The 26083-nt window shown below is 36.2% G+C and overlaps 5 protein-coding genes across 10 annotated transcripts in view; 4 read left to right on the top strand and 1 right to left on the bottom strand.

Annotated features, from left to right (window-relative positions):
• Positions 1-6720: 6720 nt before the first annotated feature.
• On the top strand, positions 6721-8830 carry LOC108976817 (cytosol aminopeptidase-like). Its single transcript, XM_018946176.1, has 3 exons — positions 6721-7927; positions 7983-8447; positions 8501-8830. The coding sequence occupies exons 1-3, from the start codon at positions 6872-6874 to the stop codon at positions 8645-8647; spliced, it is 1668 nt and encodes a 555-aa protein (XP_018801721.1). The 5' UTR covers positions 6721-6871; the 3' UTR covers positions 8648-8830.
• Positions 8831-10555: 1725 nt separating this feature from the next.
• LOC108976818 (cytosol aminopeptidase) lies at positions 10556-12573 on the top strand. Its single transcript, XM_018946177.1, has 3 exons — positions 10556-11605; positions 11679-12143; positions 12208-12573. Exons 1-3 carry the CDS (start codon positions 10556-10558, stop codon positions 12352-12354), a joined length of 1662 nt encoding a protein of 553 aa, XP_018801722.1. The 3' UTR covers positions 12355-12573.
• Positions 12574-13248: 675 nt separating this feature from the next.
• LOC108976719 (TBC1 domain family member 13) lies at positions 13249-15224 on the bottom strand. Its single transcript, XM_018945982.1, has 7 exons — positions 15086-15224; positions 14943-15016; positions 14436-14875; positions 14035-14233; positions 13766-13967; positions 13562-13684; positions 13249-13384 (listed from the first exon to the last, which is right to left on the bottom strand). Exons 1-7 carry the CDS (start codon positions 15097-15099, stop codon positions 13267-13269), a joined length of 1170 nt encoding a protein of 389 aa, XP_018801527.1. The 5' UTR covers positions 15100-15224; the 3' UTR covers positions 13249-13266.
• A 265-nt stretch (positions 15225-15489) lies between these two features.
• LOC108976823 (nuclear export mediator factor NEMF homolog) lies at positions 15490-19891 on the top strand. Of its 2 annotated transcripts, XM_018946186.1 has the most exons (6): positions 15490-15566; positions 15635-15739; positions 15805-16552; positions 16612-17510; positions 17578-18771; positions 19504-19702. In XM_018946186.1, exons 2-6 carry the CDS (start codon positions 15684-15686, stop codon positions 19700-19702), a joined length of 3096 nt encoding a protein of 1031 aa, XP_018801731.1. In that variant the 5' UTR covers positions 15490-15566; positions 15635-15683. The 2 variants fall into 2 exon arrangements, with proteins under 2 accessions (XP_018801731.1, XP_018801732.1); XM_018946187.1 differs by lacking the exon at positions 15490-15566 and having other exon boundaries at positions 15684-15739; positions 19504-19891.
• An 899-nt stretch (positions 19892-20790) lies between these two features.
• Positions 20791-26083, top strand: part of LOC108976772 (probable serine/threonine-protein kinase DDB_G0280133) — a 37467-nt gene continuing 32174 nt past the window's right edge. For all 5 annotated transcript variants that reach the window (XM_018946061.1, XM_018946060.1, XM_018946065.1 and 2 more), the window contains exon 1: positions 20791-21027. In XM_018946061.1, coding sequence (XP_018801606.1) covers positions 20806-21027 — 222 coding nt within the window. In that variant the 5' untranslated portion in view covers positions 20791-20805. The remainder of the gene's footprint in view (positions 21028-26083) is intronic.

Below are 26083 nucleotides of genomic sequence, written 5' to 3'. Positions count from 1 at the left end.
TGGCTTGCGTGTCATTATTTCCTTTTTTATACAAAAATGTTAAAAATATGGCGAATTTCTCTTTATTTTGATTAATTTTTCGACTTAACTTTTTTCCAACTTGCCCAATTTAATTGAATTGAAATGAAGCTTAAAATCTCACCTTTCTAACAATATGCTTATATTATGGCACAATGTGGTTGGTAGCACTGGAGATATACGACTGCAACGACATCTATTGACAAAATACGAAAAGACTTTTTTGACTACTCAACATTTCTATCAGAAAAAAGTTTCACATAAACCCAAGAGCACTCTAGAGCCTCTTTATGAACAATTGTCGAATAACGTTAAACGTTCGATCATTTTTTAAAGCATAAAATAGGCCAGTTGGAATGGCAGCTATATCCTAAAGTTGTTCAATCATAAATTAATTTTAAAAAACTATTTCCGGATAGACCTTTGACAGATTGTACTCATGCAAAATAACGAAAAAAATGTATTATTTTGTAAACGAGTTGTGTTATCTATTCAGCAGCACTAAGATTGTTTAACTTTTTACAGAATTCTCTTGACTAAGATGTATTTGTGCTGTTTTATTTTACGACTCAGTGCGAAATAGTGCAGTTTTTATTGTAGACTTGTAGGTATGTATGTATGAGTATGTAAGTAAACATTCATATGTTCAAAAAGTAACAGGATTTTTGGATAGAAACCAGTAAGGGTTCACTTATTTATACTCATATAATTATCAAAATCAAATAAGTATATACATACCTATGTATATAAAGAATGATCCATTTCGAGTTTCCCACAGATACTTCAAATTTAATGGGAACTCTTTATGATCATGCGAAAGAACATTTGTAGGCCTTTGGATTTTTTTTTTTTGAAGATTACTCCTTTCAAATGTTGGCCGCGGCTACTTCACAGATGGCTTATACATTAAGTTCAATTTTAGATGACTCGTTCGACCATTTCGACTGATAAAATGCCACATCACAAGTGCAGTTTTGCATAGGCTTTAGACTTTGCATATCCCCACAGGAAAAAGTCGATGTGATATCACACGATCTTGGTGGTCAATTGGGCCGCCCAAAACGTGAAATTATCTACTCACTGAAGGGTTCACAAAATAAATCCCTTTAAGGGTACGTTCTCACTGGCATCGATTTTAATATATATGATATGAACCGATGATTCCACCGGAAATGGTAGTTCTTGAGCTCTAAAGTTGCTTTCCATAGTAAATGCGCCAATTTTGCTTGTTTACATACCCATTGGGCCAAAAATGGGCCTCATCGCTGAACAAAATTTGGCTAGAAAATCTCGAATCTTTTTCGAATTTTTCAAGGAATAGAGCGAAGCGATGTCGCTTGTGAAGGTCGAGCGGTTTCAGTTCTTGTGCAAGTCACATTTTGTACGCTTTCCATTTAGGAACTCGACGTAAAATGTAGCTGCTATATTTTTTCAGTGCGTTCTGACGTGGTCTATTCGCTCGAATATAATGAATGCTGACTATCAAGTTTTTAATTCCTACTACTTAAGCTGCCCTTCCAGTTACTTTATAAACATATGTTACATCGGTACATACCTATACATATACAAACATACTCAATAGAAGTAGTTACTACTTGCTGCACATAGTTAACGACGGTACTATACCACACACAAGACCCACCATCGTAGCAGATGTCGCATGAAACATATCCAAAAGCAAGCCCAACAAAAGTTTTAACTTTGAACTCGAAGTACAACTAACCATAAAAGTTTTAAATTAGAAAACAAAAACAAAAACAAAAATTAAAATGAACTACCACATTAATTTGTACCCATTGCAGATTCCTTTATAAAGTGGTTCAAGAACTTTAACATATCCAAACTCATATGTTTGTATGTACTACAAGTATATATAACGAAGGCAACCTAGAACAACTTAGCATGTTAAAAACGTGTATTTGTTGCAACAAAATCAAAATTATTATACATATAAATCATAAACAAATATTTTAAATATTTTCTACACACACACACCCTTTAACCCCTTTTTAACTGGAAAATTGTTACTGCAAGTTAATTTGGATGTGGAAAGAGTAAGATATTAAAAAGTAAAAGGCACATTGAAGATGTGACAGCAGAGGAACAAAAACAACAAAAATAAGAAAAAACATATTTTTCTGCTTAGTATCTCTTTATATTATGCACCAATAAAAATTAAAAATAAATTGATATTGAAAAAATATTGCTGCTAACTCTTCAATGTGCCTTAAGAGCTTCGGTCAGTCTAGAGTGAAGTCAACAATTTATTCAGGGTTCAGGAAAAGCGTCGAATGTTTCTTTTTCAGGCTTCATTAATAATTTACTTAATATACATATTATAACAGTATTTTCAATAAGAGCGCTACAAAAGAAAAAAAACGGATTGGGATATCAACGAAATTCTTTATAACTATGAAAGTGCATTTGCTGCCATTATGTATGGAAATAGATTCCTTTTGCATGGCCACCACGGACAAGCGTGAGTAGTCCAGACGCTGAACCCAATTTACGACGGTTTTCAAACATAAATCGGCCGATACTGCTGCAATTTCACGTTCGATATTCGTACGAAGTTCATCAATCGTCGCTGGCTTGTTGGCATAGATAGTAGACTTAACGTAGCTCAACAGGTAATAGCCTAACGGCGTCACATCGCACGATCGATTCGACCAATGGACTGGGCCACTTTCATCAAACTTTTTTTTCAATAAATCTATTACGACATCCGCTATAGTGCCGTCTTATTGGAACCCCATATTGTCCAAGGCCATATCAACCAAAATCCGGATAATTTTCAAGTTGTTGCTCAGCCCAAATGAACGAACATACAACGATTCCGAATTTCGGAAGTAAATTTTAATAATTTTGACTCGTTGTAATTTGTAGCGTTCCAATTGAAAATATATATACAAAAAAAAATATATATATAGTATATGTATATTATTTTACGTGCCTAAGTTGACTTACGTGAACCCTTGAGTGATGAATATGAATCCTAAATAAACTCTAACTTAAGTAAAAAAAAAAAAAATTATATTTTTTGAAAATCTGAGTCTGGCCTAACCTCTTACAAGCAAAATTTGTTATATGACTTCTTCTATATTATTATATATTCTACTATTAATTAATTTTGTTTTTGCAATTAAAAAAATTCTTTTACAAAATTCGCAACTGCTCAATTTTGCTCAACACACAAAACAATCGTGTAGTAATTTGCTCATAACGCTCACGTACGTTTCATGAATGAGCTCTAACGGATTTTGTACTTACGCTCTAGTGTGATTGTAATATTATATACTTTTTTTTTTCAAAATTAAAAGACTTACTATTCTAATAAATTTACGAAATTAACTAATTTTTAAGAAAGGAAAAAGAAATGAGATTTTAATACATAAAATAAAGAAGCTTGCTTACATGCTGTCTATGGAAGAAATTCTCTTTTTTTTTAGCTTAAATACTATTCTAGACTTTGAAACAAATTTGACATTTTTGTATGCAAGTTTACACACACATACCTATACACATATTCATAATAAAAATCAATTATAGACTAATATTTATTAGCAAGACACTGTAAATATGTATATGTAACCCAGAAACAACAAATATACATGGTGTGTAGACGTGCATACACGATTGTAATTTGAACATGAATAACTGTGAAATCTTTATAAGAACAATAAACAATTTATTGCATAATTAATATTTATTAAAAATTGTTAGTGTGTGAGAAAAACAGAAAATAGTTTTAGCATAAGTTTAAAGGAAAATAATGTTTTATTTCAGTAAATGAATTACTAATACTTATATAAAATTGCCATTTACTCGTACAGTATTTATTAGAAAATTAGTCAAATATGGCAACTACATAAATAATTATTATATTTACATAAATGATACTAACTAACTACATACATACATATGTACTCGTATTTGTACTTGAGAAATGCAAAAACTGCAAAAATAATTATAAAAACATAACTGCAGAAATAAAAATAATAATAAATAAATAAATTTAACTTAAAAAAAATATGTATTTAAAACGAAGTTATATAAGAAACATACATACATATAAACAAATACTCAAAATTGCATATGCTGTGGTTACTAATAAAATATTTGGTGGATGCGAACAATGGGCAAGTTTTGCCATAAATGCTTTTTTAATAAAAAATAAACATAAAAAATACAAACAAATAATTCTAGTAATATGTAGTGATGAGGACAGTGTTTTTCGTGCAAATCTTTTTGAGAAATCATTGAATATTTACAATAATATAAAAGAAAACAGTAAAAATTCGTAAAAGGCAACAACAACAATTCTATAACAAATTTAATCTGTATATTCAAAAAATATCTAATATTCTCTGTATTTTTAGTAAACAAAAAGATAAATGATAAATATATAGACAACAATTATTTCCAAACATTTTATGCGTTAACTTTATTTGGTGTTGGAAGGGTATTAGATTGATAAACAAATATTCCACTGCAACCTAAAGACCATTGTGCTCTTAAAATAGGAATTAGGAAATTAGACGACGACCGTTAATGGTTCTTCCAATGGGCAACATACACATATCTTTAATGTCGTCCTTTGTACTTGGCAGCAAAATGGGAGGTGCAGAGAGCGCGAAGTTTAGTTCATTACCGCTATTAGTTCGTGTTTGACAGATTTGACGTCATGAACGATACGAAATGTTTGCATACCATCAAACGATCAAAAGTGATCCGCGCTGAAAATAAATTTATTTAAAACAAATTGTATATTCAATACAAATCATAATTTTCGCTTTAAAAAAAAAACGCATGCCAACGTTTTAATAATTTTTCCGCACACTTGTGATAGGCCTCGGCAATGATCTTCAGTGTCTTCAGTTAATTTAGGTTTTTTCGGTGTACAAATAGCAGCCAAACCCTCACCAATTAATATATGGAGAGAAAACTTTACACGAATATGAAAATCTAAGAAACAAATAAACAAGTTTCTTTGGACACGTTTGATTGCACGAATTCTGATCCCACACACATGGAGAGCATTATAACTGCCGATGGGACAGACATGTGTTTATGAGTTCCAAGTCAACCGATGATTGTCGATGAATGGAGGAAAAGAAAACAACGCCAAAGCCGACCAAAATCAAGGTGATCTTCATTGTTTTTTTCGATATTCGCGGTTTGGTGCATCATGAATGTTTGTAGGAGAGACAGATGGACAATAGGGAGTTGTGAAAGAATAATGCATGCATTTTACACGATAATAATGCACCATCGCAACAATTGCGGCCGAATTTAAAGCCAGAAACGCAATAAATACCATCGATCAACTACCGTATTCACCAGATTTGGCAAACTGAAATTGCCACTCCCTTTGCAACCAATTTTTAGTCGATCGAAGAGATAAAACAAAATTCGTTGAAGGAGCTAAAAGCCATCCCATTTTCATTTCGAGGCCTGGAAAAATCGTTGGCATAAGTGTATACATTTATTTGCAATTTTCGAGTACCTTTTTGTCACAATGTATATCTATGTTGCCAGTTCTAAATAAACGTAAAATTGAAATTCTGGTCCTTTCCGAAGCCATCAACGAATATTCCCATAATACGGCATAGTAGAGCTCTATGCTAGTTTTGCCTTTCTCCTAGTAGTCGATGATACGGTAGACTTTTCTACCTTCGATGCAGTTTCGATTAGTATAGTCCACTGTTTCGACAGTTTCTCCTTTTTGTGCGTTCCTTATAGATGCAAGTAGGTATCGCTGTATGTTATAAAACAACATTCTTGCCTTTCGGTAGTGCTTGTCTGGAGCACTAGTGACTACGCCGACAGCTTTCTCATGTCCAATATGTCATTATTTCATGCTGTATACGATCAACTTAGTCCTAAGACAATAGCTCATCTCGCGCTTTTTCATTCAAGGGCTATCTTTACACAACCATGCACTTCTGCCATGTGATCCTCCGTGGTAGCCGATTTAGGGGCACTTCAACGTGGCTCCTGAAAAAACGACTTTCTGTCTCGACAAATTTATGTTCTTTATCAGAAGAGAAGTAATATAACATATATTATATACATATATTACAGCATCTTTACGATTCTACTTCCAAAAACAAGAATAAGACCGATACTGCATTTTTATACTCTGAACAGTGTATATTCAGTTTGACACGAAGCTTTTAATACTTAGAACAAAACGTTGGAGACTCTATAAAATATATGTAAATGATCAGTACGACGAGCTGGGTCGATTTAAACTTGTCTCTCTGCGTGTCTGTATATACCCGAACTAGTAACTCAGTTTTAGAGATATCGATCTGAAATTTCGCACTCGTACTTTTCTCACAAATAAGCTGTTTCTTTGATGGAACCACCCATATCGGGCATACACCTCTATAAATTAAGCGATCGGAATCAACTGCTTCTATGAAGTACTTCTGTCATTTAGCGAGATACCTTTTATCATTTGTGCAATCTTCGAAAAAATTGTTCAGATCCAATCAGTATAACATACTCATCTAGTTGTGTGCAAACTGGAACTTTTTCCGTAATTCACCGTAACTTAAAAACAATATTTTAAACTTTGGTTAGCAATAGAACTTACTCCGCTTCTAATTTGCACACTTTATAGCTATAAAAGCTTCCAATACTTCATATAAAATCCTTTCAGTTAAAATAATATTTTACTAGTCATAAAATGAAATATTTCCAATCGACTACACATAGAGAAAATTTATTTGTAGCATTTTTAACGTACGATTTTCTTGCTTAAAAAAAAAACAGAAATCCATTTTTATAAAAATAATTCGCGATTATATTTAATACGATTTTATCCCAACTGCACACACAGAAGTTAATGACCATGTTTAGTCTTGTACGTTCCAAATCGTTGGGCAATGTTGCCAAAACTATAAACCGCATACTGCCGCAGATCCGTATGTACACCTCGCCAATGGTAAATCAGACGCTCCAGTTGCAACAAACAGAGATATGTGCAGACCCGCCTACGCGTGGCCTAATTTTGGGTGTCTACGCCGATGAGGAGAACAAATACGACACTGGCATCTTAACACCGTCTGCCTGGCGCTACAATGTGCAGAAAACTGGCGGCCGTATGTTGGATGTGCTGCGCAAATCGGGCCCTATGCCTAAGCGCGGCGAAACGCGTATTTTATTTGCAATCGAACCGGAGAAGGTACCCTACTACTCGGCTGTTGCTATTGTGGGTTTAGGTAAGGAATGTTTAGGTTATAATTCATACGAAGTGGTTGACGAACAAAAGGAAGCGATACGAAGATCGGTGGCAAATGCTTGTATGGAGCTGGCTTATCTTGACACCTATAGCATTGAAATTGAAAATTGTGGTCACGCCGAATCGGCTGCCGAGGGTGCTGCACTGGGCATATGGGCGTATCAGGAGTTAAAGGATCCTAAGAAACGCATTAGCATACCCACCATCGATTTGTACACGCACAAAGATGAAATTTGTGATATTGAAGGTTGGCGAATTGGTTTGCAAAAGGCGGCGGCACAAAATCTTACTAGGCAACTGCAGGAAATGCCTTCCAATATGCTTACACCCACCGCTTTTGCACAGACTGTAGTCGAAGTGCTTTGTAAGTCGGGTGTAAATGTCGAGGTGAAAGTGGAAGGTTGGGCGGTGTCACAGTCAATGCACGCTTTCTTGTCGGTAGGTAAGGCTTCTTGTGAGCCACCAATTTTTCTAGAGCTGAGCTACTACGGCACATCGGCCGAGGAGCGTCCAATAGTTTTGGTGGGGCAAGGCATCACCTATGACAGCGGTGGTCTTTGCTTAAAGGAGTTACAGGAACTAGTGCATATGCGTGGCGATATGACTGGCGCGGCCGTAGTAGTGGCTGCTTGTAGAGCGATTGCGGGTTTACGTTTACCGGTAAGTAATGCTCGATCACTAATTGTACTTTTGTATAAAATTTTGGTAATGCCAGGTGAATATACGAGGTCTGATACCATTATGTGAAAATGTAATTGGTTGCAACTCCTTCCGTCCCTGCGATTGCACTAAAACTATGAATGGAAAATATATCGAAATTCAGGGTACAAATCATGAGGATGTGCTAGTGTTAGCCGATGCGCTTTTGTACGCACAAAATTTTTGCCCCAARTTTATTGTGGATATTGGTACAACTTCGGGAATGATGCGTAACGCTTTGGATGAAGCTGCTTGYGGCGTCTTCACTAACTCGGAAATTCTCTGGCAACAAATCAAACATGCCAGCATGCATACTGGTGACCGAGTGTGGCGTTTTCCCTTGTGGGAGTACTATTCGAAGTGTGTAAGAGCGGGCGGAGCGACCGATGTGCAAAATTATGGTATTGCTCGTGGTGGACGTCCATGCAAAGCAGCTGCTTTCTTGAGAGAATTTGTACCGTGTGGACAATGGATACATATCGTAAGATAATCGCATAATTAAATAAGACTTTAGTATATATCTAAATTTTTCAGGATGTCACTAATGTCATGGTAACCAATGGTAAAACTTTTGAGTACATACGCAAAGGTATGGCGGGCAGGCCCACACGCACATTGATTGAATTTATAGCGCAGACAATCTGTAAGGATACGGAACCAAAATTGAAGCAAAAAAAGTAGGTGATCGTGAGACTACGAAAGCGCGGCAAGCTTCTTGAGCTATATCGTTTCGTTAAACAATGCCACTTCTGTCAGAGACTTAGCCATCCAATACCATTATCATATAATTTATATTCAAAGAAAGCAATTTTGTTATAGAAATGGTAACATACATTGTAATACGATATGTGTTGTAAAACATAAGGAACTGTCTTTTTATTAATACAGATTCTAGAAAGTATTCTAAAATACATTACACTTAAGGATAACTAAAGGATTAAATTCATTGTCACTTACCACGGGGGCGATCATTGCTTTAAACCTATCGGCGAAACGATTTTATTCGGTTAAGGGGTTACATGGGTTTTCTCGGGTAAAAAGCAGCCTTTCTTCAACAATGAATCAATGAAAATTGGATTTTTGGCAGACATTTTTCCAAAAAATAAATGAGAAATTCAGCGAAAATTTCGGGACATTTTTTTCGAATAGTTGTAATCGAAAAAGATTCTTCGTCCAAGTCTTTAAGAATTCTATCTCAAAGACCTTTCATGAAGATCGATTCAGTAGTTCTCGAGAAATGTTGCAAACCGACTTCAAAAACACAGTTTCGAAAAAAAAACGCGTTTAAAGACGGCGCAGTTAGCCTAGCTGGCCTCGAGCACACAAGTTCTCAAGGCAGGTTCTCCGAAAGAGGACAATATTTTAGAGGTGTTATAGAACTTAATAATAAAATAAAAAAACAAATTTTTTGAAACCCGTAAATCCATATAACCCCTTAAAGTTTACATACTATACATATTCAAATTATTGCTGATCTTGCAGTTTGAGTAGTTTTCGAGTGCCATCGTTAAAAACCATCTTTCTCGATTGAGTTTCGTTAACAACCTTCTAACAAACATAGAAACATACATACATTTGTAGTAGACTTTTAAACGTAAAATGTAGGACTGGTTTTAAATATAAGAAAGAAGTAGCACATGATTAGAAGGGAGAGCGTTAGCGAAGGTCTGCTTCCACGACATTCGGGTCTGAGTAACAGTAAAGGACCGGGATTTTATCCAACCAAGAACTACATTGCTCGAAATTACTTAAGGGATGTTTTCGACAGCTGCAACAACAACGTAGTGAAACTGAAGTCGTAATACTCCCAAAGATCGTTTGAATAGCTATAATAAACCCTACATTGTATTGAGCGAGGGATTATCAGCTTTGGGGAAGGTATGGACTGATGTTTTCTGTATGAGTGCGAGGTCATTAAATATATTTTATAAATAAATCTTACTGAGACGTTCCATTATAAAGGGTTACGATCAACTGCAGCGAAATTCAGTGAGTTTTGCTAATTTTACCTCACACTTAATACTTGAGAACACTAAGTGTGCATGTAATAAGATTCCAACTTATTTTTCGATCGATTGGTGGTTGGTTACAATGTTTTTACGAGTACAAATGAAGGAATGTGCACAATTTCTTAGTAGCTCAATTTATGGATCATAAAGTCAAGCTGTGACACTTTTAAAGCTTCGTTTTCAAACCTAAAATTGTGGAAACAGAACTTTTCCCAAGGATTTCAAGCTTATCTTGTCAAATTTTGCACTTCCAACTTTAAAAAGAAATTTTAGGTTTGGGTTGAAATTTTATAAGCTGCACGCAGTCGCGAATACAGTAGCATACCTAGGTCATCCAGCACACTTTTCGCTTACAACGACCCCTTTACATACAAATGTATTTCTATTTGAAACGTTGTAATACTTTACCAGCCAGTAACCCGAAATATTTCCAATCGACTATACATAGAGAAAATTTATTTGTAGAATTTTTTTAAATAAAATTTTCTTGCTTAAAAATATATGTAAATCTATTTAATAAAAATATTCGCGATTATTTTTAATAGAATTTTTTTTTATCTGTATACTCAAGCCGATCACAATGTTTGGTCTACTGCGTCCCAAATCATTCGGCAATGTATTTAAATCAGTTAGCCGCATCCTGCCGCAGCTACGTACGTACGTCTCACCGGCTATAAATCAATTGTTGCAATTGCAACAAACCGAAATATGTGCCGATCCACCGTCACGTGGTTTAATATTGGGCGTCTATGCCGACGAGGACGATAAGACGGATGCGGGTGTCTTGACGCCGTCTGCTTGGCGGTATAATGTACAAAAGACAGCTGGCCGTCTATTGGAGGTATTGCGCATGTCGGGACCGATGCCGAAGCGTGGTGAAGCGCGTATTTTATTTGCTGTTGAACCAGACAAAGTACCCTACTACTCAGCTGTGGCCGTTGTGGGTTTAGGTAAGGAGTGTTTAGGCTATAATTCATATGAAGTGCTCGATGAACAAAAGGAGGCGATACGTAGATCTGTGGCCAAAGCGGCTATGGAGTTAGCGTATCTTGATACCGAAAAGATTGAAGTTGAGAATTGTGGTCATGCCGAATCGGCTGCCGAGGGTGCTGCTCTAGGTATATGGGCCTATCAAGAACTAAGAGAAATCAAGCGTCGTATAGTCGTTCCGGCAATCGATTTATACACGCACAAAGATGAGCTTTGCGATATTGAAGGCTGGCGAATCGGTTTGCAAAAGGCAGCTGCACAAAATCTAACTCGACAGTTACAAGAAATGCCGTCTAACTTACTCACGCCCACCGCATTTGCACAAACAGTTGTCGAGGTCCTATGTAAGTCGGGTGTAAATGTCGAGGTGAAGGTGGAGGGCTGGGCCGAATCTCAATCTATGCACGCTTTCTTATCGGTGGGTAAGGCCTCTTGTGAGCCACCAATTTTTCTGGAGCTGAGCTACTACGGCACATCGGCCGAGGAGCGTCCAATAGTTTTGGTGGGGCAAGGTATCACTTATGATTGTGGTGGTCTCTGTTTGAAGAAACTACAGGAATTAGTTCATATGCGTGGCGACATGACGGGTGCGGCTGTGGTAGTGGCTGCATGTAGAGCCATTGCAGGTTTACGTTTACCGGTAAGCAGAAGTCTGTAATTACCTTAATTTTGACGAGACCATGAATTTTGTTTATTGTTTTTGTTGTTAATAGGTAAACATACGTGGTTTAATTCCACTTTGCGAAAACGTTATGGGCTGCAATTCGTTCCGACCCGGTGATATTACCAAAGCCATGAATGGCAAACATATCAAAGTTCAGGGTACAGATCATGAGGATGTGCTAGTGTTAGCCGATGCGCTTTTGTACGCACAAAATTTTTGCCCCAAWTTTATTGTGGATATTGGTACAACTTCGGGAATGATGCGTAACGCTTTGGATGAAGCTGCTTGYGGCGTCTTCACTAACTCGGAAATTCTCTGGCAACAAATCAAACATGCCAGCATGCATACTGGTGACCGAGTGTGGCGTTTTCCATTATGGAATTTCTATACTAAGCAAGTAACATCAGGTGGGTCAAGCGACGTGCAGAACTATGGAATGGGACGTGGTGGACGTCCATGTAAAGCGGCTGCTTTCCTGAGAGAGTTTGTGCCATGTGGTCAATGGATGCATATCGTAAGAACTTATGGGTACTAATTACTTTTTTTAGTCACTATACACATTTCTCATACAATTTCAGGATGCCACTAACGTCATGGTGACCAATGGCAAAGCTTTCGAGTATATACGCAAAGGTATGGCAGGCAGGCCCACACGCACTTTGATAGAGTTCATAGCACAGACCATATGTAAAGATACAGCGCCTAAATTGGGCGTCAAAAAGTAGGTGACATCAAGACTAAGCAGTGAAGACGGACTGAGAACGGATGAGTGATTGTATATTATTTTTCAAAAATTGATGTGTGTATTGTAACGCGTATTCGTACCGTAATTCGTAAATTGCAAATGCAAATTAACTGTTCAAATATGTCTGCTAATAATAACTTTTAGTGAATAAATATAGGGCAAGGCCCCGAATATATTTTGTATAAAAGATATTGAACAATGGAGTGTTTTTAATATTATTATTTTTCAAATTCAAAATCATACTCAAATAAAAATCGAAGGAATAGGATTTTTGATAGTATTGTAATTTCGATTTTTTAAGCAACTCGAAAGTGCAAATTTTATTAAGAAACTTTTGTAAAACTATTTTGTCAAAAATAAAAAGTTTGAATATTCATATTGTATTCATATATCTTTTTTTTTATCTTTTCGTATTCGGATTGGCGATAGAAAAATCTCTAGGAGATCGCTACAAAATCAAGGAAATTCAAAATTTTACAAAATGAATCGCTGATCTAAATATGCAGTATTTTTTTTATAGATTTATTAAAACTCTCTTCAAAAACGAACAAAGACGTTGTTTCTGACTTGCATGTAAATACAACAGCTTAAGTGAAACATAAAAATTATTTATAACTTGTTCATTGGGTAAAAAATATATTAAAAAGATAAATATTTATTTATATTAAATGAACATTTCGAGTAAAATGATTTGAGTTATTTCATATATAGTACATATAGCATAGCTACTATAAATCTGTGTATATAAATTATAAATGAAGATTCTTAAAAGCTAGAAAAATGTATTTTTTAGGTTATAACTAGTGTTTGCCTTACAAGATTGGCGGGTAAAAATTGGCTTGGGATGCGTATTATATTTCCTCTTTTTTTTACGAATTAATTACAATCTGTATCATCCATTTAAAGATACAGCGTGAGACAACACTGTGTTGATATCGATAGGCGGATAATTTTGCAACAATTTTACATTTGATGCAAAATCATTTTGAAGTATGAGTTCTCGTTGTATTCTGAAATTATTGAGGAAAAACAAAATTTGTTTATCTACAAATTCATCTAAATGTTAATAGCAACAATGAAATGTCAAATTGGGATTGGAAAAATGAAGTAATTGACAGTATAAAGCCATAAACGCTATGATAATAGTTGGTGTGGTGTGTAAATGTAATAGGCAAAAAATAACTTACAAAATCATTGAACAACATATTCTTATTAGGAATTCGAAACGGTGCTCGTCGGAGAAAACAGAATCCCATATGCGCACAACATCGGGTAATGGAAATTCTTGTGATAACAGCAAAGTTATCCATCTAAAATATAGTGTTGTAGGATAATCAGATAATTTCTGAAAGCAATTTTTAAATTAAAACTGTTATTAGTAAAATAATTACCTAAAACTATAGTATTGTGGATGCAGTTCTTGTTCTTTTAGTTTATTATAGACTTCAGGATCCTTTTCTTTAAGCATATTAGCTAGTTTTGCCATCATAAATTTTATACCGCCTTCAGAATCGTCGAGTGTTTTTATAAAAAAATCGCGTATTTCACTCATCAAAGCGGTAAAGCAGAAAAAACAATCGGCTTCAGCATATTCTAAGGGTTAGCAAAAACATTTATTTTTAAGTAACAAAAAGAAGACAAAACATTAAATAACACTCACTTCGGTATTCCAGATCAGGATCAGAAGCCATAATATAATATATTGGACCAACAATCTCATTCATGCCTTGGACATAGCCTTGTCCTGGATTTAGTTTTGCATAAAGGAAGAGAATGCGCTGCACTACTTCCCAATGTGCTTCCAGCCCTTCCTCCATTGCCACGTAATTTTCATTTGAACGCTTTGTTATAAGATTTATCTATAAGTTTGAAAAGTATTAGTCAAAACATACTGTGGTCACAACTACAATAAGAAATGATTTGAGTTTGCAATTACCTGCTACTTATAGTAAGTCAGGAAAGCATGACAAGATATAAACATGTTTTACGTTAGTTTTTTGTTTGTTCTTCACATAACACCTACATTCATATATAAATATATATCATAAATATATAACTTACCTTTGTAATTCCTAAGCCCTTGCGTTCTACATTTGCTGAGCTCAACATAGTAGGGACAACACGTTGATGCAATCTTCGTTCCCCTTTGCTATGCACCACAATGTCACAAGGGTATTCAGTTGCTTGTTGGAAAAACGATATATCTGGACATAAGCGTCGAACATCTTTGTCGATTTGCAAGAGGAATTCATTGTCTTGGAAGAATGTGTTCCAAGCGCTTTCAGGCCCCTCACTTAAAGGGTGATCATTAAGTCCAGTATTTGTATTATCTTGATTGTCGTTTCCATTCAGACCAGGTGGTAGTACTAATTCTTCTATGAATTGACGATATAATGCTCGTTTTTTGCTAAGCGTTTCAGTCCATGTGCTCCGTTTAGGTCCTAGGTAGCCGAGAAGTATTTTCCAACAAGTTGTCCTGAAACTACCAATGTCAGGTATTCCTATATATAAGAAATTTATTATTTCGTTTCTTAAATTATATATGTACATATTTAGTTTAAAGCTTACCATAAAAACAAAGGTTTCGCAGTGCATTTATGTCAATGTCGGGACCTTCTAGTGCTTCCTCAAATTCTTTAACACTTTTAGAATAAATTTAGTCAGTTTTACATCGGTTTGATAACAAATTTACATATATCTATGGTGCTTACCGTGCTTTAAACATTGACAATAAATTATGTTTTTATGTTTTTTAAAAAACTCTAAACTTTCACTTTTATTTCCTATAGGGGGAGGCGTTGTTTTGATGAGACGTTTTGTTATAATTCTTTACAGATTTTGCTCCAGGTGTCATAGCGCACAGCTGACGAATTAGGAACCAAAACATATAGTCCGCGAATTTCACTTAAAAGAAACATAGGAAATGTGGCCACATCAAAAATTCACATAAATTTAGAGGTCACCCTGTGGAGCAAATTTTCATAGACAATACCCTACAAGATCTTTAAGCGTAATTTGTGTATATCTCTATATAACCGTAATAATACTGCGCCCGCTACATTCCTCTGAATGGAAATACTTATTTTTACAATAATAAGAAACATTTCTTATAATAACTGTTTTAAAAGATTTGCAAGCTGTTATGTTTAAAATTAAGCAGCTGGCATTACCATATTGATAGGAATCAGCTGAGTAAGAAACATCATCAGGAAACGTGTCAGTTGATATTTGCAAGAAATTTATTATTTTATTTTAATTAGCACTTATCTTCTTAAATCATTCTGAAACACAAAAACCGAAATTAAAGCAATGAAAACACGCTTTAATACATATGATATAGTTTGTGGTGTCACCGAGTTGCAGAAGTAAGTTTTAGATAAACTTGTATGAATCATATATGTATGTATGTATTAATTTTCGTTGCTTGAAGCTTGGTTGGACAACGCGTAAATCAAATCTATGACATCGACAACAAAACATATTTGATACGATTTCAAGGAGGCGAAAGTAAAACAGTGCTCTTAATTGAGTCTGGCATACGATTTCACACAACAGCTTTTGAATGGCCAAAGAACGTCGCGCCTTCGGGCTTCAGTATGAAACTGAGAAAACATCTAAAAAACAAACGTTTGGAAAAGTTGGAACAACTAGGCATGGATCGCATAATTGATTTGCAATTTGGTACTGGCGAAGCTGCATACCATGTTATAGTTGAGCTTTATGATAGAGGCAATATTATACTCACTGACCATGAGCTTACAATTTTGTATATTCTGCGGCCACATTATGAAGGTGAAGAAGTACGATTTGCAGTTCGTGAAAAATATCCTTCAAATCGTGCGAAAGAACAAGCTGTTGACTTAACGGAGAATGATGTGCGCACTTTGATAGAAACCGCAAAACCCGGTGACAATTTGCGACGTTTGCTAATGCCGAAAGTGGATTTTGGACCGGCAGTGATAGATCATGTACTACATAAATATAAACTAGATAATTGTATAATTGAAAAGAAAGAAAATCCAAGTACGGCCGCAGAAGAAGAAACTACAACACAACAAGTTGAAAGTGGTGGTGGTGGAAAAAAATCGCGTAAGCAAAAGAAAAGGGAAAGCAAATCAATGAACATGCGGAATTTCGATATTAATACCGATTTAGCCACGTTGGTTCAAGCAATACAGGTAACATATTATATTATATATACAGTTTGAAATTTTTCTGTATGTATAATTTTTTTTAGGAAGCTACTCGGATCTTTGCTGAAGGCCGCTCGTCTGTGTCGAAAGGTTTTGTTATACAAAAACGGGAGGAGAAACCTGCAACTACCGTCGATGCCGCCAAAGAGGATTTTTATCAAAATATCGAGTATCATCCCTATCCGTTTGCACAGTTTGAAGGACAACCACGAGCAGAATTTGCAACATTCATGTTGGCTGTGGATGAGTTTTATTCTACACAGGAAGCGCAAAAAATCGACCTGAAAACTTTACAACAAGAACGAGAAGCTTTGAAAAAGTTGTCCAACGTTAAAAATGATCACGCAAAGCGTCTTGATAATTTAACCAAATCTCAAGAAGTTGATAAACAAAAAGCCGAACTTATAACCTGTAATCAAGAGTTAGTTGAACACGCAATAGCTGCTGTTCAATCGCTCATTGCATCACAAATGTCATGGCCGGACATTGAAAAAGTGGTCAAAGAGGCGCAAGCTGATGATGATCCCATAGCTGGGGCAATCACAAAACTGAAATTAGAAATTAATCATATTTCATTGCGACTCTCAGATCCTTATAAAAATGAGGAAGATGACGATAATAATGAGGACAGCACTGACGGTTTACCAACGCTAGTGGTCGATGTGGATTTGGCGCTATCAGCTTGGGCAAATGCAAGAAAGTATTACGATCTGAAACGCTACGCCGCGAAGAAAGAACAGAAAACAATCGATGCTTCAAACAAAGCCTTGAAATCAGCCGAACGCAAGACACAGCAAACATTAAAAGAAGTGCGCATAATATCCACAATTTCGAAGGCGCGCAAAGTCTACTGGTTTGAAAAGTTTTATTGGTTTATTAGCTCTGAAAATTATTTAGTCATTGGTGGCAGAGACGCACAACAAAACGAACTGATTGTGAAACGGTAAGTTCTTTTTATACTTTTTTTTTATTTAAATATATACTTACGTATAAATTGCGCTTGCTTGCAGTTACATGCGACCCACAGACATTTACGTGCACGCTGAAATTCAAGGTGCCTCAAGTGTTGTCATACGAAATCCAACCGGTGCTGAAGTGCCACCAAAGACATTATTAGAAGCTGGCACGATGGCTATATCATACAGTGTAGCTTGGGATGCCAAGGTGGTGACTAACGCGTACTGGGTGCGTAGCGATCAGGTCACTAAGACGGCGCCCTCTGGTGAATATCTAGGCACTGGCAGTTTCATGATACGTGGCAAGAAGAATTTTCTACCATCCTGTCACTTGATAATGGGTTTAAGTCTGCTATTTAAGTTGGAGGATAGTTTTGTAGAGCGACATCGTGGCGAGCGAAAATTGCGTACTTTCGAAGAGGAACAACACGCACTGGAGGAGCAAGAGCAGCGTTTGAAAGAGTTGGGGCTAAATGAAGATGTCGAAATAAATTTGGATGAAGAACTCGAACAGAATGAAAAATTGCAAGAAGATTTGAAAACAAAGCAATTGGAGACAGTCGATGAAAACGCTGAAGATACGGATTCATCAGAAGACTCAACCAACTTTCCAGATACTCAAGTAAAAATTGAACACGACACTGGACGCATAACTGTACGTACCGATTCTGTTGTGGAATCGACCACCGAGGATGCTGAACAAGCGAAAACCACCGGCAGAGCCGTTGTAAAGCAAGAGGAAGAAGAAGCAACCATAATACCGGCCGCGGCACCACGTAAAAAACAACAACAAAACGCTAAAAAGCGGAAAGAGGAAAAAGAACGTAAAACGCAACAAGAATTAAGGCAACAGCTACAAAATGCCGAAGAAAAAGACTCAAAAAATTCGAATATGAAGCGTGGACAGCGTGGTAAACTAAAGAAGATGAAAGCCAAATATAAGGATCAAGATGATGAGGAACGAGAACTGCGTATGAGGTTATTGAATTCGGCTGGCAAAGATAAAATTGATTTAGCTAAAAAGAAGGCCGAAGAAGAGCTGAACATGCAGAACACACAAAAGGAAAGGCGAAATTTTGCGCGCAAAGAAGAACCTTTCCAAGGTGCAGCCGAAGTGGATGACGATGATATGCCTGCCGGAGCCGATGTGGCCATGTTAGATGCGCTTACCGGACAGCCGCTTGAAGACGACGAATTATTATTTGTCATCCCAGTGGTGGCGCCATATCAAGCATTGCAAAATTACAAGTAAGAATTTGCCATATTTTACTAGTCTATAACATATTTTCAGAGAAGAGACGTTGCGAGCTTTTTCTTAGTCTTGGACTACCGGATCAGTGTAATGTTTTTCAGGCAATAGTGGTTAAGTTTTGTAGAGTAGAGAGTTTTGTAGATTGAATATGTCGGGGTATATTCTGAATAAGTAGGAGCTTAACCTGGAATAGTATCCAGAACGAAACTCCGCAAGGGTCACTCTCGTTTCTCGACGGCAGTGGGTGGTGGTTTGACTCCAAGTAAGCCATTCTCTGTAAGGGAGTCGGTGAAGGTGTTGTAATGGCGCCACTGTGAATGGCGGTCAGAGCTTGTCGTATGCTTGTTGAGCCTGAAGTCTGGTCGGCGTATTGTGATGTCGTCGACGTAGTTCAGGAGTGATCTTTTTACGCTCATAGAAAGCGGTTCCGCTGCAAGCAGGTGACTGAGAGTATGATATAGTGAAAGCATCCCAGCATGAACTGCTAACTAAAAACATCAAGCCACTGGCTGCTCCACTTGCCAGCCTTTCCAAGACCTAGGTTGAAACACGCGGCCTCTTTCCTTGGGCCTCCCAAGTGATATAACCGAAATTGACATTAGCCGTCTGAACAAATTTGTAATAGGCTCAAAATGCTTTGTCGATTTATGAGGGTCTTTATGATCATTATATGTACTTCGACCACTTAACCGAAATTAACCTATACTAAATGTATATAATACTTGCAGGTTTCGCGTCAAGCTCACACCTGGCACGGGTAAACGTGGACGTGCCGCTAAGACTGCCTTAACCATGTTCTCCAAGGATAAAAATTGCGGCACACGTGAAAAGGATTTGCTAAAAAGCATCAAAGAAGAAGCATTGGCGCGAAATATACCGGGCAAAGTCAAATTATCGGCACCACAATTGCAAAAATTCAAAAAGTAACGGGCAGATGAATGCCCGCAGTTGCTTGTACATAATTTTATGCTTAGGTAACTTCAGTGGCTTGCTGCACAATAAAAGCAATTTAAAAATAATTTCCATGATATTTAATGTTTGTTGATTTAATTAAATAGTATTATATGCTATTGATGTGCCGGTTTACAAGGAAATACCTATACAAATACAACTAAATTTATTTATTGCTGAATAAAAGATTGTTAACGGTAAATATGTATATATACCTATAAATATGTATTACTTTTATGTAATTTTGAGTACCTTAAACAGTACACAAGCACTGTGCAGTAAAATATCAAGTCGGCACAACAACAACGGCAAAATATCGAGACACATGCCAGAAGTGTACCTTCAACAAAGGTCACTGACAACTTATGAAGAATTTTATATAAAATTGGCATGTGAGGAATGAAGGCACAAGTGCCGATGACGGCCGCGATGATGGCAGTACTAGCTGTATATTTCACTTGAAAGTAGCCTCGCAACAACAACAGCAATTTGAAAGTAGCTCCACTGACGCAGACATCAACGTGTTTGTTGGTAATGAGCAAACAGCTGCTGGATCATGATTCCCCATTTTTACTTATTTTGTTGAATCAAGCAAATAAATTAATATAAGTTGCGTGTGGATTTGCCCACACATATGTACATGCACACATATGTATATACATACATGCGTGTAAAATCAAAACAGCCATATTAGCCTTAATATAATACCAATATTCATAAATCTGTGCACCCACACAAACACACAAACACAGACACACATTTTAATATTCATTACTGTAGCGAATGCGAAATAATATAAATTTGTTTGATTTTGCTCTTTCATTGCAAACATACGCACATACAAACATATAGAGATCATTTAATGTACGCCACATATTTACTCATAATATTGTACTGATTTTGCGCGATCTTTTCCAATTTCTCAAATTAAGTTATTTTTTCCTAAAATTCGCTCGCAATGAGTAAAATTGTTGAAATTTTGTTTACAAAATCTCATTTCGTTGCCGCTGTGTCGGTTGGTGCTGAAGGTGAGGCAGGCGTCTGGTCAGCGTTTTGTTTTTTGGCCAGTCACTAGTGAAATGAGCACAACATATAGACGTCCTGCATTTTGGCGCGTGCCGGATTATATACACGACGAGGAGATCTTCGAACGTTACGCCGGTGCCGGTGGTCGTAGGAAAAGTTCACTCATCTCCAGTACCAGTCGTCGGAATAGTGTTAAAAAGCATGTGCATTTCAAAGATGATCCGCCCACGGTGAATTCAACGTTATCGGCAACAGTTCCAGTTTGGGCGCCCAAGGTGAGTTAACTGTTGCGCTTATTAACTACTATGCATATAATTCTTTACTGGGCTTGCTCTGCTGTGCCATAACCCAAATTCGTGTGTTTACCTATTGGGCGTCCAATAGCCGCGTCAGCCGCCACAATTTCATAACAAATCATCAGGGTCAATTTATCAGCAAGCCAAAGACCCTACATCCGTCTATTAATATGTATATTTCGTTTTTATATAGACATATGTATGTATATATATACTTACATATACATATGCGTTAAGTTGTCGTGTGGTTTTGTTGTTATAATTGTATGTTTTGTTCTTCTCTGAAAATTTCGGTTAGTAATCCTTACGAAATATTTAAATTTAAAAAGTGCAAAGACCTTAACAATTTCAAATAATAGACAACTGGACTTTTATGCACACGATATAAATAAATAAGTTATTCATCCATATATGTATATGTATGTATGTATGTATAAAAAATATAAACTAAAAATTTTAAAATAGCACAGCTAATTATGCGGCGCTATTTATGGCTTTCAGTTTATTGATAATTTCCAGTGGTCTGCTAGTAACAAGTTGATTTTTATTGAATTATTAGCCTAAGCACGCGGCTGTGCTCACTCTTTCTTGTCAAGGATATCAATAAACGTGATAACAATATCATTGGATTGGTTAAATTGGCAATCTACAGTACTTCTTGGGATGGCCTTCAGCTTTTTCAGCGAATTCTGTTTTATCTCTTCGATCGATTGAAAACGGGTTCTACGGAGCGGCAATTTCAGTTTGAGGAGCAAGCAAAAATCACACGGCGCCAAATTTGGTGAATACCGTGGTTGATCGATGGTACTGATTACGTTTTTGGCTTTAAAATTGATCACCATCGTGGCTCGTGTAAAATCCATATATTGTTCCTCCACAATTCCTGCCGTTTTCGATGGACGCCTCAATTCGACCTCTTTACTGACCGTCGGTCCCTCCGGCATTGTGATTATTGATTGCATTATTGTGCACCAAACCACAAGTATCGAAAAAAATAAACATTACCTTAATTTTTGAGCGGCTTTGGCTTTTTGTTTCGGCTCTTTTACCTTCCATTCCCATGATTGTTGACTTGTTTGCATTCAAACTCATAAACCCATGTCTCATTAGCAGTTATGCTCTCCATGAATGTGGGATCGGATTTCGCAGGTTCAAGCATGTCAAAAGAGATCTTTTTCGGTACATTTTTTGAAAAAAAAAAAAAAAATCAGCTTTATCGGGACGAGTCGAGCAAGAACACGTTTCATATCCAAAATATCCATCAAAATAATTCGAACGGACTCCTGAGAGATGTGGAGCTCTCTCGCCAACTCTCTACCACTTGCCTACCGATTTTCATGCCCCATGTCCTTCAACTTTTTAATATTTTCATCAGTTGAAGAGGTCGAAGTTCGTTCAGAATAAGAGATATCTTCAACGATCTCTCAAATGTCATCGAAGGCTTTGTATCACTCGTAAGCTTGTGTCTTTGATAAAACTGAATCTGATTCCGCACACGAAATTTGGTTATAAATACAAAATTTGAGACAAATTCTTTGTTCGATAGTTTTATCCATTGTAAAAATCGCAGCACACTACTGAGGTGGAGCGACTTAAGGAGTTGCTATATACAAATTGGTTGACAGATCGCGATCATATTTGGCATACTAATTAAGGACGCTCTTACTAACTTAACAAAATACATACTTATTTACCCGGGGAATTTAATTAAAATTTCAGTGTGATTTTTTGTTCCATTGTATGTCCTTCTGCAGGTATAAAGGAATACCTGTAATCACATCATTCCGTGTTGCGGTTGGGACATATAACGAGAAAGTGTTTAATTTTTATATATGTACGAATATTTACTTACTAATTATAATACAAATGTATATCGAAAGATATATTTTTATATATCTATTTACCGATTTTTTCTTATTTGTTCAAAACGACGCTCTGAGTTTTGGAAATAGTACAAGTTATCAATAATGATTACCACAAAGGCAATGTAAAACATTGAGCTTGAACTTACAGTCCTTCGTAGTATATAAATGAAGCCTAAAAAAATTCCATATAATAAGCTATTGTCCTTTCGAAATAAATAAAAAATTGACAAATGGTATAAAAACGCGTTTTAAGATAAATTGTTTGAAGTTATTGAATCGAGCAGCTACACTTTAGAAGGCTGATACTCAAAAACTATTTGAGATATCTGACAAATAAGCAGCTTTTTGGCGTATATACAGACAGACGGACATGACTGAATCAACTCAGCTCGTCAGGTTGATCATTTATACATATCTTTTTATTGGGTCATCCAAGTAGAAGTATTTCTTTCAAGTTGTCATGTTATTTTTGTTCAGTGTTGTTTTGCATTTCATTATAATAAGACTTGCGCCTGCACAAAGTTTACAAATCGTTCAACTTTATCACGAAAATGCACGTTCTGTAAAGAATGTGTTTCGCGCGCTTCGCTCAACTTATAGTTAACGTAATCGGCCTACTGAGCGTAAGATTCGCAACTCCATCACCCATCTTGAGCCCCAACATTCATTATTGGAATATATTCGACCGAATAGACCACTACCAGCACGCATTTGAGAAAATGCCGTAATTGAGAATGCACACGAAGACCGTGGAGAGTCGATTCGGCGCCGTTCGATAGCATAAGAAATATAGCTTGTTCAAGAACTGTAGCTGATCGACCTTTCGATTTTCGATAACCAACTATTTGATGATTGAATATGAAACTCGTGACCTCTGCGATATTTGGGTTAAACAAGATGGCCCCACTTCCCACACTTCGCGTCAATCAATTTATAGAGAGAGCAATTACCATTCGAAATGCTTGAACGAGTTGTCGAAAATTGGACCCAACGGAAAGGCCATGTGAGAAGTAGTCGTGGTCAACAATTGAAAGAGACAATCTTCAAAAAATAAATAATTGGAGTTTATATGATTTTCATTTAAAAAAATGGGGTACCCCGAAATGGATCACCCTTTAGCTCCCAAACTGAAATGATCACAATCAAGATATACCCTTTTATTATAAAAAAAATTTAAGTATTAAGTTTCCTTACAGCCGAGATTGACCTTTTTCTTGTTTTTAATAGTGATCACTTGTGAGCAAGTAATGCTAACAGCCTAGTGTCTGATATACTCAGTAACTTGGTTTATTTCATTATTCTAGTGAAGATTGCAAATACTCTAGTATTAAACAAAATTATCTTTGGCACTCAAACTGCTCGTAAATATGGTACTCGTATTTGAATCACTTCGTAGTCAGTCACTTAGTGTAGCAATATATGTATGTACATATGTACATATGTTTGCTTCGTTGCTTAGTATAATAATATGTTATGTTTATATGTCTATATTAGCTGTGTATATTTTCTGGTTGATTAATAGCAATTAATTTTAAATCGTATTTTTTAACAGATTTGTTTTTATTTTTAATCCTGCGACAACATACAATTCCACTCAGTTTTAGTCCAAAAATAAATATGTACTTTGTTTTCTATTTTTTTACACAAAAAGTAAAGCCATTCAGCTCGGCGGATTTTGCGACTTTACGAGTGGCATGTTCGTTTGGCAAATAAAAAATGGCAAATTAGCGAGTTCTTTAAATTAAAATAAAAGCAGTGATTATACACACACCTGTGTTTATTTGTAGACGCATAAAAATAAATACCCACAGACGTGTGTATGTATGTATGTATGTGTGCCAATAAACGTGAGATAAACAATTGGCCAAAAGTAAATATAAAATGGGTTATTAGTCAGCTGAGTTGAATTCGAGAAGATTTAGGTCGCCGCGAATGCATCGGAATGCAAGTGGCATATTTGTGCATACATACATGTATTTTCATGTATATACATGCACATATTTGCATAAAACGCTGCCTTGCTTGAAGAAGTTTGCATTTGGGATTTGCAATCGAATTCGTGTTTTTGCCGATTGGCAGTTTTATCGTGTCGTTTCGCACTTGATTTAGTTTTTCTTCTTGTAATTTGTTTTTCATTTACAGTATTTATAGTTGCTTTACGTAGATGGCTTCTCAGCCACTAATTGCATTGTTGTTGGTCCAGTGGCACAGAAATATAAATAAACACAACTATATTTAATGGCAATAAAATTTGTTGAAAGTCTTTGCGTTTAGATATTGTATTGCATAACTGTACTTGTGCTTGCATATACATATGCATACTTTGACAGCATCGAATCAAATTGCCGAACAATCAGGAAAAAGACGATTTTCGACATGGTCCAGTGCACCATCGTACTTAACTCGGTTTGAAATTTGGTCTATACTATTTTCTAATTGGACCAAACTTTTACAGGGTAATTCCCTATGTATACATACTTACATACATGTACTATGTGCTGTCGTTAATAAGCGCAATGAGTACGTTAAGTATACGCCTTGTTGTACATTTTGGTTAACTAATATATAATACAATATGTAGTAGTTTCAATAAGTGTAAAATTTATATAGTAAAATAAAATGTTTGTATTCTTGAAGACTACATAAATATAGTGTGACAAAAAAGCACCCAGAAATCGTAATTAAATTATACGGGTAAACGATATTTCTATAAATGTAGTCGGTAGGAATGTCTTATGGTCAACATAATCGGCCTGCATATCATATTATACCCAATACCATCACCCATCTTGAGCCTCAGCATTCATTATTGGATAATATTCGATCGAATGCGGTACGCAAAGAAGAAAATATAGCAGCCGTAGCTTAGAGTATACACGAAGACCGTGGAGAGTCGATTCGACGTCGTTTGGAACGACTTGGCGTGTTTTACGTCGATATCGCGTACAAAATACAGCATGTGAAAGAACTGAGGCCACTCGACCTTCCCATGTGACATCGCTGCGCTCTATAGACTCTTGAAAAGTTTCAAGAAGACTCGAAGTTTCTGAGGCAAATATTGTTCAGCGATGAGATCCATTTCTGACTCAATTGAAGTGTAAAAAAGTAAAATTTGCACATTTTGGACGAAGAGCAAGCTGAAGAGATTCAAGAGCTGCCACGTCATGTAG

Source organism: Bactrocera latifrons, unplaced genomic scaffold, assembly GCF_001853355.1.
Source record: "Bactrocera latifrons isolate USDA-ARS-PBARC rearing strain unplaced genomic scaffold, ASM185335v1 scaffold_8, whole genome shotgun sequence".
In the NCBI taxonomy this organism is placed as follows: domain Eukaryota; kingdom Metazoa; phylum Arthropoda; class Insecta; order Diptera; family Tephritidae; genus Bactrocera; species Bactrocera latifrons.
This window is presented reverse-complemented; position numbering and strand designations above follow the sequence as displayed.